The sequence below is a fragment of the Corythoichthys intestinalis genome, chromosome 12 (genome assembly GCF_030265065.1).
Source record: "Corythoichthys intestinalis isolate RoL2023-P3 chromosome 12, ASM3026506v1, whole genome shotgun sequence".
NCBI lineage: Eukaryota > Metazoa > Chordata > Actinopteri > Syngnathiformes > Syngnathidae > Corythoichthys > Corythoichthys intestinalis.
In genome coordinates this window covers 49,070,026-49,083,199 of record NC_080406.1, presented here as the reverse complement: position 1 = coordinate 49,083,199, position 13,174 = coordinate 49,070,026, and the positions used below count along the sequence as shown (strand labels likewise).

The window sequence follows — 13,174 nt, the reverse complement described above, 5'->3', positions numbered from 1 at the left end:
GGTAGATCAATTATCCAGCTGCATTTACACGTCAAAACTAAAGAGGAACAACAAAATAATGGCAATTTTTATGCACAGGGCAGACTGGGGCAATGTGAGACATTTTTTACATTTGCTGTCCTCCAAGCAAGCTAAAACAACAAAGCAGTAAAGTTTACATATATGCCATTAATTTAGGATGTTTCTTAGCAATAGAAATGATTAGAATCTACTCAGAATGAATAGTATTAAAAATATAACTACAGTGATCCCTCGTTTTTTGCGGTTAATGGGGAGTAGAACCCTCCGCAATAAGTGAAAAACTGTGAAGTAGCGCCCCCGCTCTGGTTTGGCCCACATAAAGCTGTAAGTTGTTTCAGCTAATATATCTTTATCGCCTTTCACACACCCCGAAACACCATGAAAATCCCAGGATTTAAACGGGCAGCTCTTCATCTCGTATGTGTACGCAATTTCCTGGGTCGACTGACACTGAGATTACGCAGACATTTCTGGGTCGCGTCTTGGTATAATGCCTGGCAAAATCCCAGGACGAGGCTTATGTGAAAGCAAGCGTTAAATTACTGGGTCACAGCACGATGACTGATGACGTAAATAGCATGCCGATCGTCACTTCCTCTTTCTTCACAGTAAGACAAAAAGCGTTAAACAAACATCGCAATTATTAACATAGCAAGCTGGAAATAGCTAAATTAAACTGAAAACAAAATGAAATTGCTACTGGATCGTAGAGCCGAACAAGAGAGTCCGTCTTTGGAAATGTGTGGTTTATTTTGTTGCCGATGTTAGGGTCCGCAACTGCGGAAGCAAGGTTGTACCTCAAATCAAAAAACAACAGTGGGATGCATTCAAGGGTTTAGTAAATACAAACAAAAATAGATGCAATCGCGGAAAAGGGGGAATAACACAATGGGTCCGTGACAGTAGGTCGACGGGGCTCAACAATACTAACCTAAGCGGTAGACAGAGAGCCGAAATGACAACAAGACAAATACACTCAAAGACCAGCACAACGTAGGGGATTTCAAAACAAGGGCGGCAGAGGTGCCGAATGGCACCCAACAATTTAATATCTCGGCACCCTTCTCTTGAATCGCCCGGGCTAAAATACGGTCTTGATGTGCTTGAATTGGCTGCAGTTACGAAGTCGGGAACGCTCCCTCTGGAACAAAACAGGATTTGACCAACATTGTGATAGCCGATGCTGACCAAAAATGACATTATGTCCGGGTTATAAAATCGCGCCAGCAGCCCTCCCCACACAGATTGCCAGTGGGCAACACGGGACAAGCCTGTGAAAGTGTCCAACCCGCGTCATTGCCGGGATATCTCTACATGCGTGAAGTAGAAGTAGTAAATCCCCGTCACCTTACACGGGAATTTACCAGGATATGTTTGTGAAAGGGGCCTTTGATTATGCACTTGTAATTAAGTTTAGAGCTATAGTTTGTTGAGTTATGTGTCAGTGATTTTCTATGAGAATTGTAAATACGTTAGCATTTGTAGCATTTAAGCTAGCTGACTTTTTTGGGGCGAATTAGGCTAATTTAATCTACCAAGTTTACATATTGATCAGACTAGATGGATGTTTGAACACCATTTGTTTTGTGTCAAGTGTTTTATTGTTAAAATGTGTGTCGTTTTGAACAAAAGTGTACATACACTACCGTTCAAAAGTTTTGGATCACTTAGAAATGTCCTCCTTTTTGAGAGGAAAGCACAGGTTTTTTTTCAATCGAAATAACATTAAGCTAATCAGAAAAACACTCTATGCATTATAAATGTGGTAAATGACTGTTGTAGCTGGAAACGTCCGGTTTTAATGCAATATCTATGTAGTTTTGTAAAGAGGCCCATTTTCAGCAAACATCACTCCAGCGTTTTAATGGTACACTGTGCTTGCTAGTTGCCTTAGAAGGATAATAGATGATTAGAAAACCTTGTGCAATTATGTTGGTAAAGCTCAAAACAGTTTAGGTGGTTAGAGAAGCTATAAAACGGATCTTCCTTTGAGCTAGTTGGGTATCTGGAGCATCACCTTTGTGGGTTTGATTAAACTCTCAAAATGGCCAGAAAAAGACAACTTTCACGTGAAATTTGACAATCTGTTCTTAGAAACGAAGACTATTCCATAAGAGAAATTGCCAAGAAATTAAAGATTTCCTATCGCTGTGTAACACTCCCCTCAGAGACCAGCACAAACAAGTTCTAACTACACTGTAAAATATTATAAGTTGACTTTACTAAAAAAAAATATGCAAACTTGCTGCCTTAAAAAATTTAATTTATGTTGACTTAGATGAATTAGATTTGATTAACTTAATTATTTTGAGTTGGCAGTACTCAAATTAACTTAAAAATTTTGGATTATAGTCACTTGTTTATTGTGAGTTGGCAGTACTCAAATTAACTTAAAAAAATTGGATTATATTCACTTGTTTATTTTGAGTTGGCAGTACTCAAACTAACTTAAATAACTGGATTACAGTAACTTGCTTATTTTGAGTGTACAATACTCAAATTAACTCAAATAATTGGATTGTAGTAACTTTTTTTTTTTTTGAGTGCAGTATTCAAGTGATAATTGTGTATTAATTATCTTTTCCATTTCATCCATCATATTCAGGTCAACTTAATTTTCTTGACCTAAAAGAATTCCACAATAGAAATTACAACTGCACATACTAATTTTATTAAAAAACATTATCTAATAGTAATGACCCCCAAAACACAATAAATGGAGAACACTCATTGGATTAACTCAGTGGAATTAAAGTTTACTTTAAAATGCTCAAAAGTGCATTTAATGGGAGACACTGGCTCCTGGCAGGCTGAACAGTGTTTGGTTAATTCTCAGTATCAATGAACAATCAGTGGATTAATTATAAACCCACTTTTGCCAACATTTTGCACTTCATACAAAGTACAGTATAAGTACCTAAGATAACCTTTTGCGACAGAAATTACTGAATAATACCTGAACTGCATCAATGTTCACTCCTATCCTGTGATTTCCAAAGACTAACAGGAGAGATCCTATTTTCATAATTTCAGGACATTAACTTAGCATTGAAGACATGGCAACAAACTAGTTGCCCATTATTTTTATTTATTTATTTAATAGGGACAGTGCACATTGATGAACATCTAAAAAGATGTAAATATGCCAGATTGTAGCAAGTATATGCTAATTTACATCTGTAGTCCCTAAACAGGTGACACAAAGATACAAAAAGGAAAGAAATAACAAAAGATTACAATAAAACAACAATACAATACGTTACTAAGAACTTAAAAGTCAGTGATTGCAAGACTGATTTGCTTTCAACCACTGCTTGAGCTGAGTTTGAAAGTTCGTATTGTGGGACATTGCCTGATGGCCCATTACAACATGAGCTTGAGCTCTGGTAAAGCTAACAGTTCTGATTTCTTCAACAATATTAGTGATCACAACGAACTACAATCAACATTGCCCCATGGTTTAAACTGTGCAGCAGTGATAAAATAAATATAAAAATACAGAACTCTTTTTAAAACACACAACTCAGTTCAAATTCAAATTTCACTTTAACACCTGAAACAGTGAACAAGATACCTTGTTTTTTTCACATCACCAGAAGAGTACATGCAAAATGTGTACTGGAGTTATACACCTCAGAAACCTAAAATCTTACCAAGAATATGTGTCTTATTTTTATTCAAATTCTAATTTCATATTAAGCTCTATCGTCTTAAAAAAAAGTCTAATTTCTAGTCAAAAGTATGTCATTAGTAGATATATATATTTTTTCAATCGAAGAAAAAGTAACTTTAAAAAAATCAATTGTAGAAAAAAAGGTTTGAATGTGAAAAAATATTTGAGACTCAGAAATTCACATTTCAACACTTTATTTTTCATTGAAACTGTTTTCTTTGATCGAAGCAATCCTTTTTGTGTTTGAGCCATATTATGGGTAGAGGACATTTGTGTCCAAATCATTCAATCCCAATAAAAGTTGCTTCAATCAAAAAAACTATTTTTAATCAAAGAGAAAAAAATCTTTTGCAAAATTTTTTTAAATTTGAATATATATTTTTTTATTGACGTGTCACTTTTTTTGAAAAGCAAAACGTTTTAAACGCCTTTTTTTTTTTTTCTGAAGTGGAAAAAGTTTTGAAGGCACTTTTTTTCGGTTGAATCATTTTGACACGAAGATACAACTTCAACGCTACTTCCGACATGTTTGAGTGGCATGTGATTACGCCAACGGCATAAAAGCAGGCAGCAAGAATAATGGCCACCAGGGCTCCATCCAGCCATCGGACTCTGCTCGAGTCCAAGCCAAAAATAGGGCACCGGTAGGGGGGTGTGACATCGGCATCTCACCGGAGTGTCCGCGATGGTACGGTGCCCTGTCTCGGCACACTGGCGGACCCCGATATCACCCCCCCTCCCCGGCGCGGAGGCCGGCTGTTGAGTGGACGGCCCACGAGTGACACAACACTCATTCAAAGCTGAAGCGACGGGGCTCCCGAAGGGGGCTCCCGGCGCGGATGCCGGCGACTCGCCGGTAGTCCACTCGCTTACTGGGCAGGCTAGTGTCGGGCCACTCGTCAGCCACTCACGTACCGGCGCGTCGCGACACTGCGGTTGGACCACGATTGCCAACTATCACGTCAGGGCAGCGGGTGAAGTTCCCTTTGTTGAATGACATTAAGCAGCAGCGCACCATACCATCGCAGGCACTCCGGTGAGATGCCGATTTCACACCCACGTACCGGTGCCCTATTTTCGGCTTGGACTCAAGCAGAGTCCGATGGCTCGATGGAGCTCTGGTGGCCATTATTCTTGCTGCATGCTTTTATGCCATTGGCGTAGTCACCTGCCACTCAAACATGTCGGAAGTAGCGTTGAAATCGTATCTTTGTGTCAAAATGATTCAATCGAAAAAAAGTGCCTTCAAAAACTTTTTCCACTTTAAAAAAAAAAAAGTTTAAAACTTCATGCTTTGCAAAAAAAGTGACACGTCAATAAAAAAATATATATATTTCAAAAAATATATATTTTCAAAAAAACATTTTAGCAAGAGGTTCTTTTTCTTTCATTAAAAATATTTTTTTTGATTGAAGCAACTTTTATTGGGATTGAATGATTTAGACACAAATGTCCTACCCATACTATGGTTCAAACTCATTTCACATTTCTGCTTTTGTGTGCAGTGAAGGTAGAATAAACAGTGCTCTGAAAGTTACAGTCTTGATATATCCAAGTAACCATTTGCCTCAGCTTAAGATGTCTTCGCAAATGGGTAAAGAAGTCTGCTTCTTAACAAGGCTCCACAAAGTTGCACAACTGACAGTCAAATGCAGTTTCTCCACTTTTGTCTGCATCTTTTTGAGAGTGGCATGTCGATAGGTGTACTTTGAGTGCATTAAAAGATTTAAATGTGCAGAGGCAGTCCTTATGAAGACATGGGGAGTAGGGATGTCCGAGTGTGGTATCCATGTTTTAAGCGGTAATGCTTAAGCAAGTAGCCTCTCTTTCCAGCAGAAAATGTGCAGTACTTACAAGTCCACTGCATTAGAGAATACTGCTCTGGTTGACCTGAAAAGACATAATAATTTCAGCATTGAGAACTTGTTAGAAAAAAAAGTTACATTTTTTCTTAACAGTTACAAATTAAAATGTCCAATTATTTTTAATCACAAATTAAAATCTGCAATGAATTAGTTTAATATTCACAAACTGTGTAATAATTAGTTATTTTTAAATTAATGTAATTGATTATTTTTTTAACATTCAAATTGAGATGTACAATTAATTTCTTAATCCATCTGTAAAAACATTAATGCATGTTTGTTATCCCAACCCAACAAATACAAATATTAAATAATTCATTGATCAGTGTATGAGACATACCTGTAATTGCAGAGACTGAGGTATGTGTGGACTTCTGACCATTTGCTTCAGCCTGATTGGGGGACGGTGAAAAAGAACACAAAATTAAGGCAACAATTTCAAAATATAGGCACATAAATGACCAACCTTCAACACACCAGGTTGTTATAGCATCGACTGTGATCTCTGCACTCTGAAATGTGATCTAGTCCTCCGTTTTTGCGATTAATGCATTTTAAAACAATTTCAAATTATCAGTGCAGTTTGATCAAACATGGAGGGGGAGCACTGCACATGAAGAAAAGCAAATGGAAGTGCAGATGACAAACACTCTAAAGCAGGGGTCCCCAAACTTTTTCCTGTGAGGGCCACATGACTTTCCCTTCTCTGATGAGGGGCCGGGTCAGTTTGTAACAGAAACAGTGTGACGATTGCAGCAGTGCCTAAATGTAAAAATGTATTGTTTTTCAGAAAGCCACAATTAAATTACCCTTTCTGGATTCTTCACGCAACAAAATAAAATAAAAATAATAACATAATATAATATGATATAATATCATATAATAATGAATAATAATAACACTATTAATTAAAGAGATAATAACCAAATAACCCTGTTTGGGTTCTTCACAGAAAAAAAGCCAGGAAATAGATAACACTATTTGGGGGGGGGGGGGGGGGGGTTCAGGAGGCCGGACCAAATGTGGAGGCGGGCCGGATACGGCCCGCGGGCCGTAGTTTGGGGACCACTGCTCTAACGCAAGAACCGATTACGTTGGCGTACATAAAGTCTGAGTGTGCATTTAGCTCTTACCTGAGCCGAAATAGACAGGCTGAAGCTGACTTAATTCTAGCACTAACTCTGTAAATAAATCACTTTATCGACATTTCTGACATTTTTACGTGAGAAAGTAGCCGTTTAGATCCACAACGTGGAAATTCGGCGCTACACAAGCTGGCCGTAATGACTAAGGCACTTCCTGTTATTTTCACAAAATAAAACACCCACTAACGATAGAATTACTGTTTTTATTTTGAAAACAGGAAGCGAACCTCCTCTCGGTCTAGCTAACTTAACTGCTCGGTAACACAGGAAGCGAACCTCCCCTCGGTCCAGCTAACTTAAAACCGCTCGGTAACTGTTTTAAATCGGTTTTAAAAACCTCTCCCATCGCCTAAAAAACGTTACGAGCCCCGTCTGTCAACTTAATCACCAAGAATTCAAAACGCCGGCATAAATGGTAGTCTACCATAAACTGTAGTCTACATTTGTTTCTGAAAATTATGAGGTTACTGTCACGGTCATATAGCATGCTTGCTAGCGGTGATATTTGATGTAATTGACACTTTTCCTCCCTGGCAGCACACAGGCTACTACACTACAACAAGACAAATAGACGGTTTACAAAAGAGTAAAATATTTACTTACCAAATCAGTGTGCTGAGGACAAATAAACCCACAATGGCGAAAATAAATGAGAAAGGTGTTGGAAAGAGCGCGAAAGTAGGCAGGGCAGATCTGCGCATGTCTGATAGAACGCGCAAAGGACACTGGGTACGATAAATTATTTTTTCTAATTTGACTTAACTGGGATATATCAAGTTAAGCAAGTTCTCCAACCCCAAATTACTACTTACTTATTTAAAAGTAGTGTTCACAACAGGTTGATGAAAACTGAGTTTAGTTCACTTATCAAATTTAATTAATTTGAATGTTAGCATTTACAGTGTAGAGTAGACAGAGAAGCGGAGGCCCCACTCCACAACCAAGCAAGAAGACAAGTACATAAGAGTCTCTAGTTTGAGAAATAGATGCCTCGCAGGTGCTCATCTAGCAGCGTCATTAAATAGTACCCGTAAAACGCCAGTGTCAGTGTCGACAGTGACGAGACGACTCCGGGATGCTGGCTTTCAAAGCAGTGTGGGGAAAAAAAAGCCATATCTTAGACAGGCTGATAAAAGGAAACTATTAATACGGGCAAAAAAAGCCATATCTTAGACAGGCTGATAAAAGGAAACTAATAATACGGGCAAAAGAACACAGACATTGGACGGAGGAAGATTGGAAAAAAGTGTTATGGACAGACGAATAATAGTTTGAGGTGTTTGGACTTTGGATCGAAGAACATTTGTGAGATGCAGAACAACTGAAAAGAAGCTGGAAGAGTGCCTGATGTCATCTGTCACCCATGGTGAAGGTAATGTGATGGTCTGGAGTTGCTTTGGTGCTGATAAAGTGGGAGATTTGTACAAGGTCAACGGGATTTTGAATCAGGAAGGCTATCACTCCATTGCGCAAACGCCATGCCATACCCTGTGGACAACGCTCGATTGGAGTCAATTTCATCCTACAACATGACAATAACCCAAAACACACCTCTAAATTATACAAGGACTATTTAGGAAAGAAGCAGGCAGATGGTATTCTATCTGTAATGGAGTGGCCAACACCGTCAACAGATCTCAAACCCATTGAGCTGTTGTGGGAGCAGCTTGACCGTATGGTACGCAAGAAGCATCAAGCCAATCCAACTTGTGGGAGGTGCTTCTGGAAGCATGGAGTGAAGTTTCTCCAGATTACCTCAACAAATTAACAGCTAGTATGTCATTGGTCTGCAAAGCTGTAATTGTTGCAAAGAGAGCATTCTTTGATAATGATTCTTTCAAATAAAAATCCTTATTTCCAACCTTGTCAATGTCTTGACTATATTTTCTATTCATTTTGCAACTCATTTGAAAAATAAAAGTGTGACTTTTGAAGGAAAACACAAAACGGTCTGGGTGACCCCAAACCTTTGAACAGTAGTGTAGGTGTGTGACAGCTTTACAAATTGTCAAAAGTGAAGGAAGTATAAAGCTTCAAAAGCCACAATTGCCTTGTTTGCTGTCAGTCAAGACTCAAGATGAACAACTTCACGTTTAGTGAGGACATAACACGACATATTACATTAAAAAATTATATATAAAAAAAAAGATACTTTGAGGTACAATAAGGTACTGTTTATGCGACTTAAAAAAAAAATCTGGAGACAAAATGCCGGACAAGACGTCTTTAAAGTTGAAATCATGTTAGTCAAGTACGTTGTACCCCGGAGACTATGTGTACTATATTGGTCAAATTTGAATGACATAAAATATCAACAAATATGCAAAACGTTGTCAAACCATAATGGGCATCGTACGAATGAAACATGTTAACCATGCATAAATGTGTTGTGTTCTTGTTTGTTTTCAGATGAAATTACTAAATCTGTACATTAAGCGGGCTCAGACGACAAACAGCAATAGCAGCAGCTCCTCTGATGTCTCCTGTCACAGTTAATGGAGGGACTTTTTGCTGAAGAACGTCATCATTAATATTCTGGTGGTCCCAACTGCTTTTTCACTCTTGTTTAAATCTCTTGTTTTTACTGCTGTATTCTTGCAATCAATTGTCCTATTTTATTCTCCTCCACCCACAATTCTTTTTCTGACAATTTTGGAAAGTAGTGTGGATAAAGCGAGGACCTATTTCCACCTTCGTGGGTCTTACCAAAATAAAACAATTAAACTAAAGCAAATTAACATAACAGCATAAGTACTGTATTGTAGTTCGTATTGGGATTTCAGGTAATATTTAGTATTTCAAGTAATTTGAAGCACAGAGAAGCCTGTATTGATTATTTTCAATCTAGGGTGTCGTGATTGAAGTGAAATCAAGGCCCTTGAAAAGTATTTACTGCAAGTATTTTTTTTTTTTTTTGTAGTATTCAAGCTTTGGCACCAAACAGTAGCCATAAATTGCCAACTGCCGAGTGGATTATTTCTCTTCCTTCCTGCTGATCTCGAAAATCACAGCCATTCCTCGACACATGGAGTCAACCACATCTGATAGGCTCATCAGGTGACCCCGTGGCTTTGCAGCTGAACGTTTGCCTGCAATTTTAGCCAGATTTAAACTGTGTTAAAAATGTGCAAATCTTAGAAACAGATTATGTTGAGACTGTTGGAAATGGAACTCTTTAACAACATTATTTAGCCCTCTCGGCCACTGCCCGTATTACGATCAAGGATGTGTAAGGTGGCGTTCTCGGAATGTACGCGACAACTTTAAATGGTAGTGAGGTCCTAAAATTTTATGTTAAATATTTTTTTTCTTTCAAAGGTATTGGAATTAACTTCAGGATACCTGCAATGAATCTGCATATGCCCTTTATTCAATTTAATTGAATCTTCCCTATGTATCAAGTGATGCTTGTATTAAGATGGAAATATTTGCGAGGCAACCATAGAACTGCAGTAACTAGAGTGACAAGATATTTTTAAGTTTTGTAAATATTGCAAATGTCTTTTCTAGTTTATAGTTGAGAGAGACCAACAAACTGACACTGTAGCCATGTAAATATAATGCTTACAGTAAGGTTTCTTTACCGTGACTGCTGCAAGGGACTGGCATGTACAAAACTGTAAACTATCGGCATACGAAAACTGTGAATGTGTTGGGGGGGCGTGCCCTTGTGACCATGCAAACACTGTATCCTCCTGTATGTAATCACAACCTCAACGATAATTTGAAAAACTCACAACAAGTTAGTTTGTATATATGACTTTTAGATCTCTGCTTTGCAACATTTTTGCAAAACGTAAGTTGCCTATGTCAATCTTTTGCACGTTAGCCTGCATTTAACTTGCAGCACGTTGTCTTTTGTGCTGTGTGACGGGCCCAGGTTTTTGGCTGTTCAAGTGCACTTGTAACATTCTCTTACTCAGTACTTAAGTATAGGGCACCTACTGTTGTAGTGTTTGTTGCAGCATTTGGTGGACACACTGTTTGGACAAGTTATAATTTTAGCATCGAATTGAAGGTGTCAGTGCGAATGAAACAGCTTTAAATGTTTGGAAAGTTGATTGCTTTTCGTTGGTTTAATGTGATTATTTAGTATACAATTCACTTTTTATTATTCGAGAGTATTACTGTTTCGAATTTGAAAATCAGCTGCTGTACAAAGCCACGCTACTTGACAGGTGATTTCACTGAATCCCACGTAAACAGGCCCATTCTTCAGATTTAAGTCATTGAATGTATATAATTCAGTTTTCTCTTTGTTTTAGTACATCATATTAGATTTCAGGTACTGAAACTGACATGTAGCCCCATATAGTTTAAGAATATTGCAATGCTGATGTTTAAGTCAAATGGGGAGTCTTCAAATTTGTACATCGTGTAGGGGAAGTCATCTAGCTCTGTCCTTACACATATAGCAGTATTACATGCAAATGGTTAATTCTTGTATTATTTTGCCACGCAAAATGTAACCTTATATTTATTTCACTTAATATTATTTTATTCTATTTCCTTATGATAAAGTGTATAGGAAAAAGGTTTTGGTTAACGGCCACCCATGAAAGACCGGCAACAATAAAAATTGTTTGCTCAAGTAATAAACAGATTTGTTGATCTGGAAATTCTCTGGAAGTTTATTTCACAATGGTAAACTTGCATACATGTTTTTACTGTACAGTGCTGGCCAAAAGTAGTGGCACCCCTGCAATTCTGTCAGATCATGCTCAATTTCTCCCAGAAAAGGATTGCAATTACAAATGCACAAATGCTTTGGTAGTAATATCTTCATTTATTTTGCTTGCAATGAAAAAACACAAAATAGAATGGGGGAAAAAATTAAATGATTATGATTTTACACAAAACTCCAAAAATGGGCCAGACAAAAGCATTGGCACCCTTTAAAAAAATCATGTGATGCTTCTGTAATTTGTGTAATTAACAGCACCTGTTACTTACCTGTGGCACATAACAGGTAGTGGCAATAACTAAATCACACTTGCAGGCAGTTAAAATGGATTAAAGTTGACTTAACCTCTGTCCTTTGTCCTTGTGTGTACCACATTTGGCATGGAGAAAAGAAAGAAGACCAAAGAACTGTCTGAGGACTTGAGAAGCAAAATTGTGAGGAAGCATAGGCAATCTCAAGGCTACAAGTCCAGCTCCAAAAACCTGAATGTGCCTGTGTCTACCGTGCGCAGTTGCAGTTAGCACTGAGGCTAACGTCCCTAGATGTGGACGGAAAAGAAAAATTGACGAGAGATTTCGACGAAAGATTGTGCGGATGGTGGATAAAGAACCTTGACTAATATCCAAACAAGTTCAAGCTGTCCTGCCGTCAGATGGTACAACAGTGTCAAGCCGTACTATCCATCGGCGTCTGAATGAAAAAAGCACTCTATGGTAGGATACCTAGGAAGACCCCACTTCTGACCCAGAGACATAAAAAAGCAAGGCTGGAGTTTGCCAAAACTTGCCTGAGAAAGCTAAAAACGTTTTGGAAGAATGTTCTCTGGTCAGATGAGACAAAAGTAGAGCTTTTTGGGAAAAGGTATCAACATAGAATTTACAGGAAAAAACAAGGCCTTCAAAGAAAAGAACATGGTCACCGCAGTCAAACATAGCGGAGGTTCCCTGATGTTTAGGGGTTGCTTTGCTGCCTCTGACACTGGACTGCTTGACCGTGTGCATGGCATTATGAAGTCTGAAGACTACCAACAAGTTTTGCAGGATAATGTAGGGCACAGTGTGAGAAAGTTGGGTCTCCCTAGGAGATCATGGATCTTCCAGCAGGACCATGGCCCAAAACACACTTCAGAAAGCACTAGAAAATGGTTTGAAAGAAAGCACTGGAGACTTCTAAAATTGCCAACAATGAGTCCAGACTGTAATCCCATAGAACACCTGTGGAGAGATCTGAAAATGGCAGTTTGGAGAAGTCACCCTTCAAAAATGGAGCAGTTGGCCAAAGAAGAATGGTCTAAAATTGCAGTAGAGCATTGTAAGAAACTCACTGATGGATACCGGAAGCGGTTGTTCGCAGTTATTTTGTCTAAAGGTTGTGCTACCAAGTATTAGGCTGAGGGTACCAATACTTTTGTCGGGCCCATTTTTGGAGTTTTGTGTAAAATTTTAATGATTTGTAATTATTTTTTTTTTTTCATTCTCTTTTGTATTTTTTTCATTTCAAACAAAATAAATGAAAATATCACCACCAAAGCATTTGTAATTGCAATCATTTTCTGCAAGAAACTGAGCATTAACTGACAGAATTGCAGGGGTGCCAATACTTTTGGCCAGCACTTTATGTGTTGAACTCCCCACCCACACCAGCTTACTTGTGTAGTCTTCATAGGCATTTACTTCCAAGTACTAGCGCATAATTTGCTGCGCTGGCTATACATGACAAGCATTACAATCACCAAAATGATGTGAGGTGTTCCTCGTCTTGGTTTGAAGCTTACATGGAATTGGTG

The 13,174-nt window shown here is 38.3% G+C and overlaps 1 protein-coding gene and 1 long non-coding RNA gene across 36 annotated transcripts in view; one reads left to right on the top strand and one right to left on the bottom strand.

Annotated features, from left to right (window-relative positions):
• The window catches only part of clasp1a (cytoplasmic linker associated protein 1a), a 119,528-nt gene extending 106,714 nt beyond the window's left edge, over positions 1-12,814 (top strand). For 18 of the 35 annotated variants that reach the window (XM_057853061.1, XM_057853054.1, XM_057853048.1 and 15 more), the window contains one exon: positions 9,114-12,813. In XM_057853061.1, the coding sequence (XP_057709044.1) occupies positions 9,114-9,200 (87 nt within the window). In that variant the 3' untranslated portion in view covers positions 9,201-12,813. Of the gene's footprint in view, positions 1-9,113 lie in introns of all 35 variants that reach the window. The other 17 variants (XM_057853069.1, XM_057853067.1, XM_057853064.1 and 14 more) reach the window with 3 other exon arrangements.
• On the bottom strand, positions 4,942-7,604 carry LOC130927319 (uncharacterized). The gene is made up of 3 exons (XR_009066391.1): positions 7,308-7,604; positions 5,900-5,951; positions 4,942-5,584 (listed from the first exon to the last, which is right to left on the bottom strand). It is a non-coding gene; the product is annotated as an uncharacterized LOC130927319 (long non-coding RNA).
• Positions 12,815-13,174: the final 360 nt, after the last annotated feature.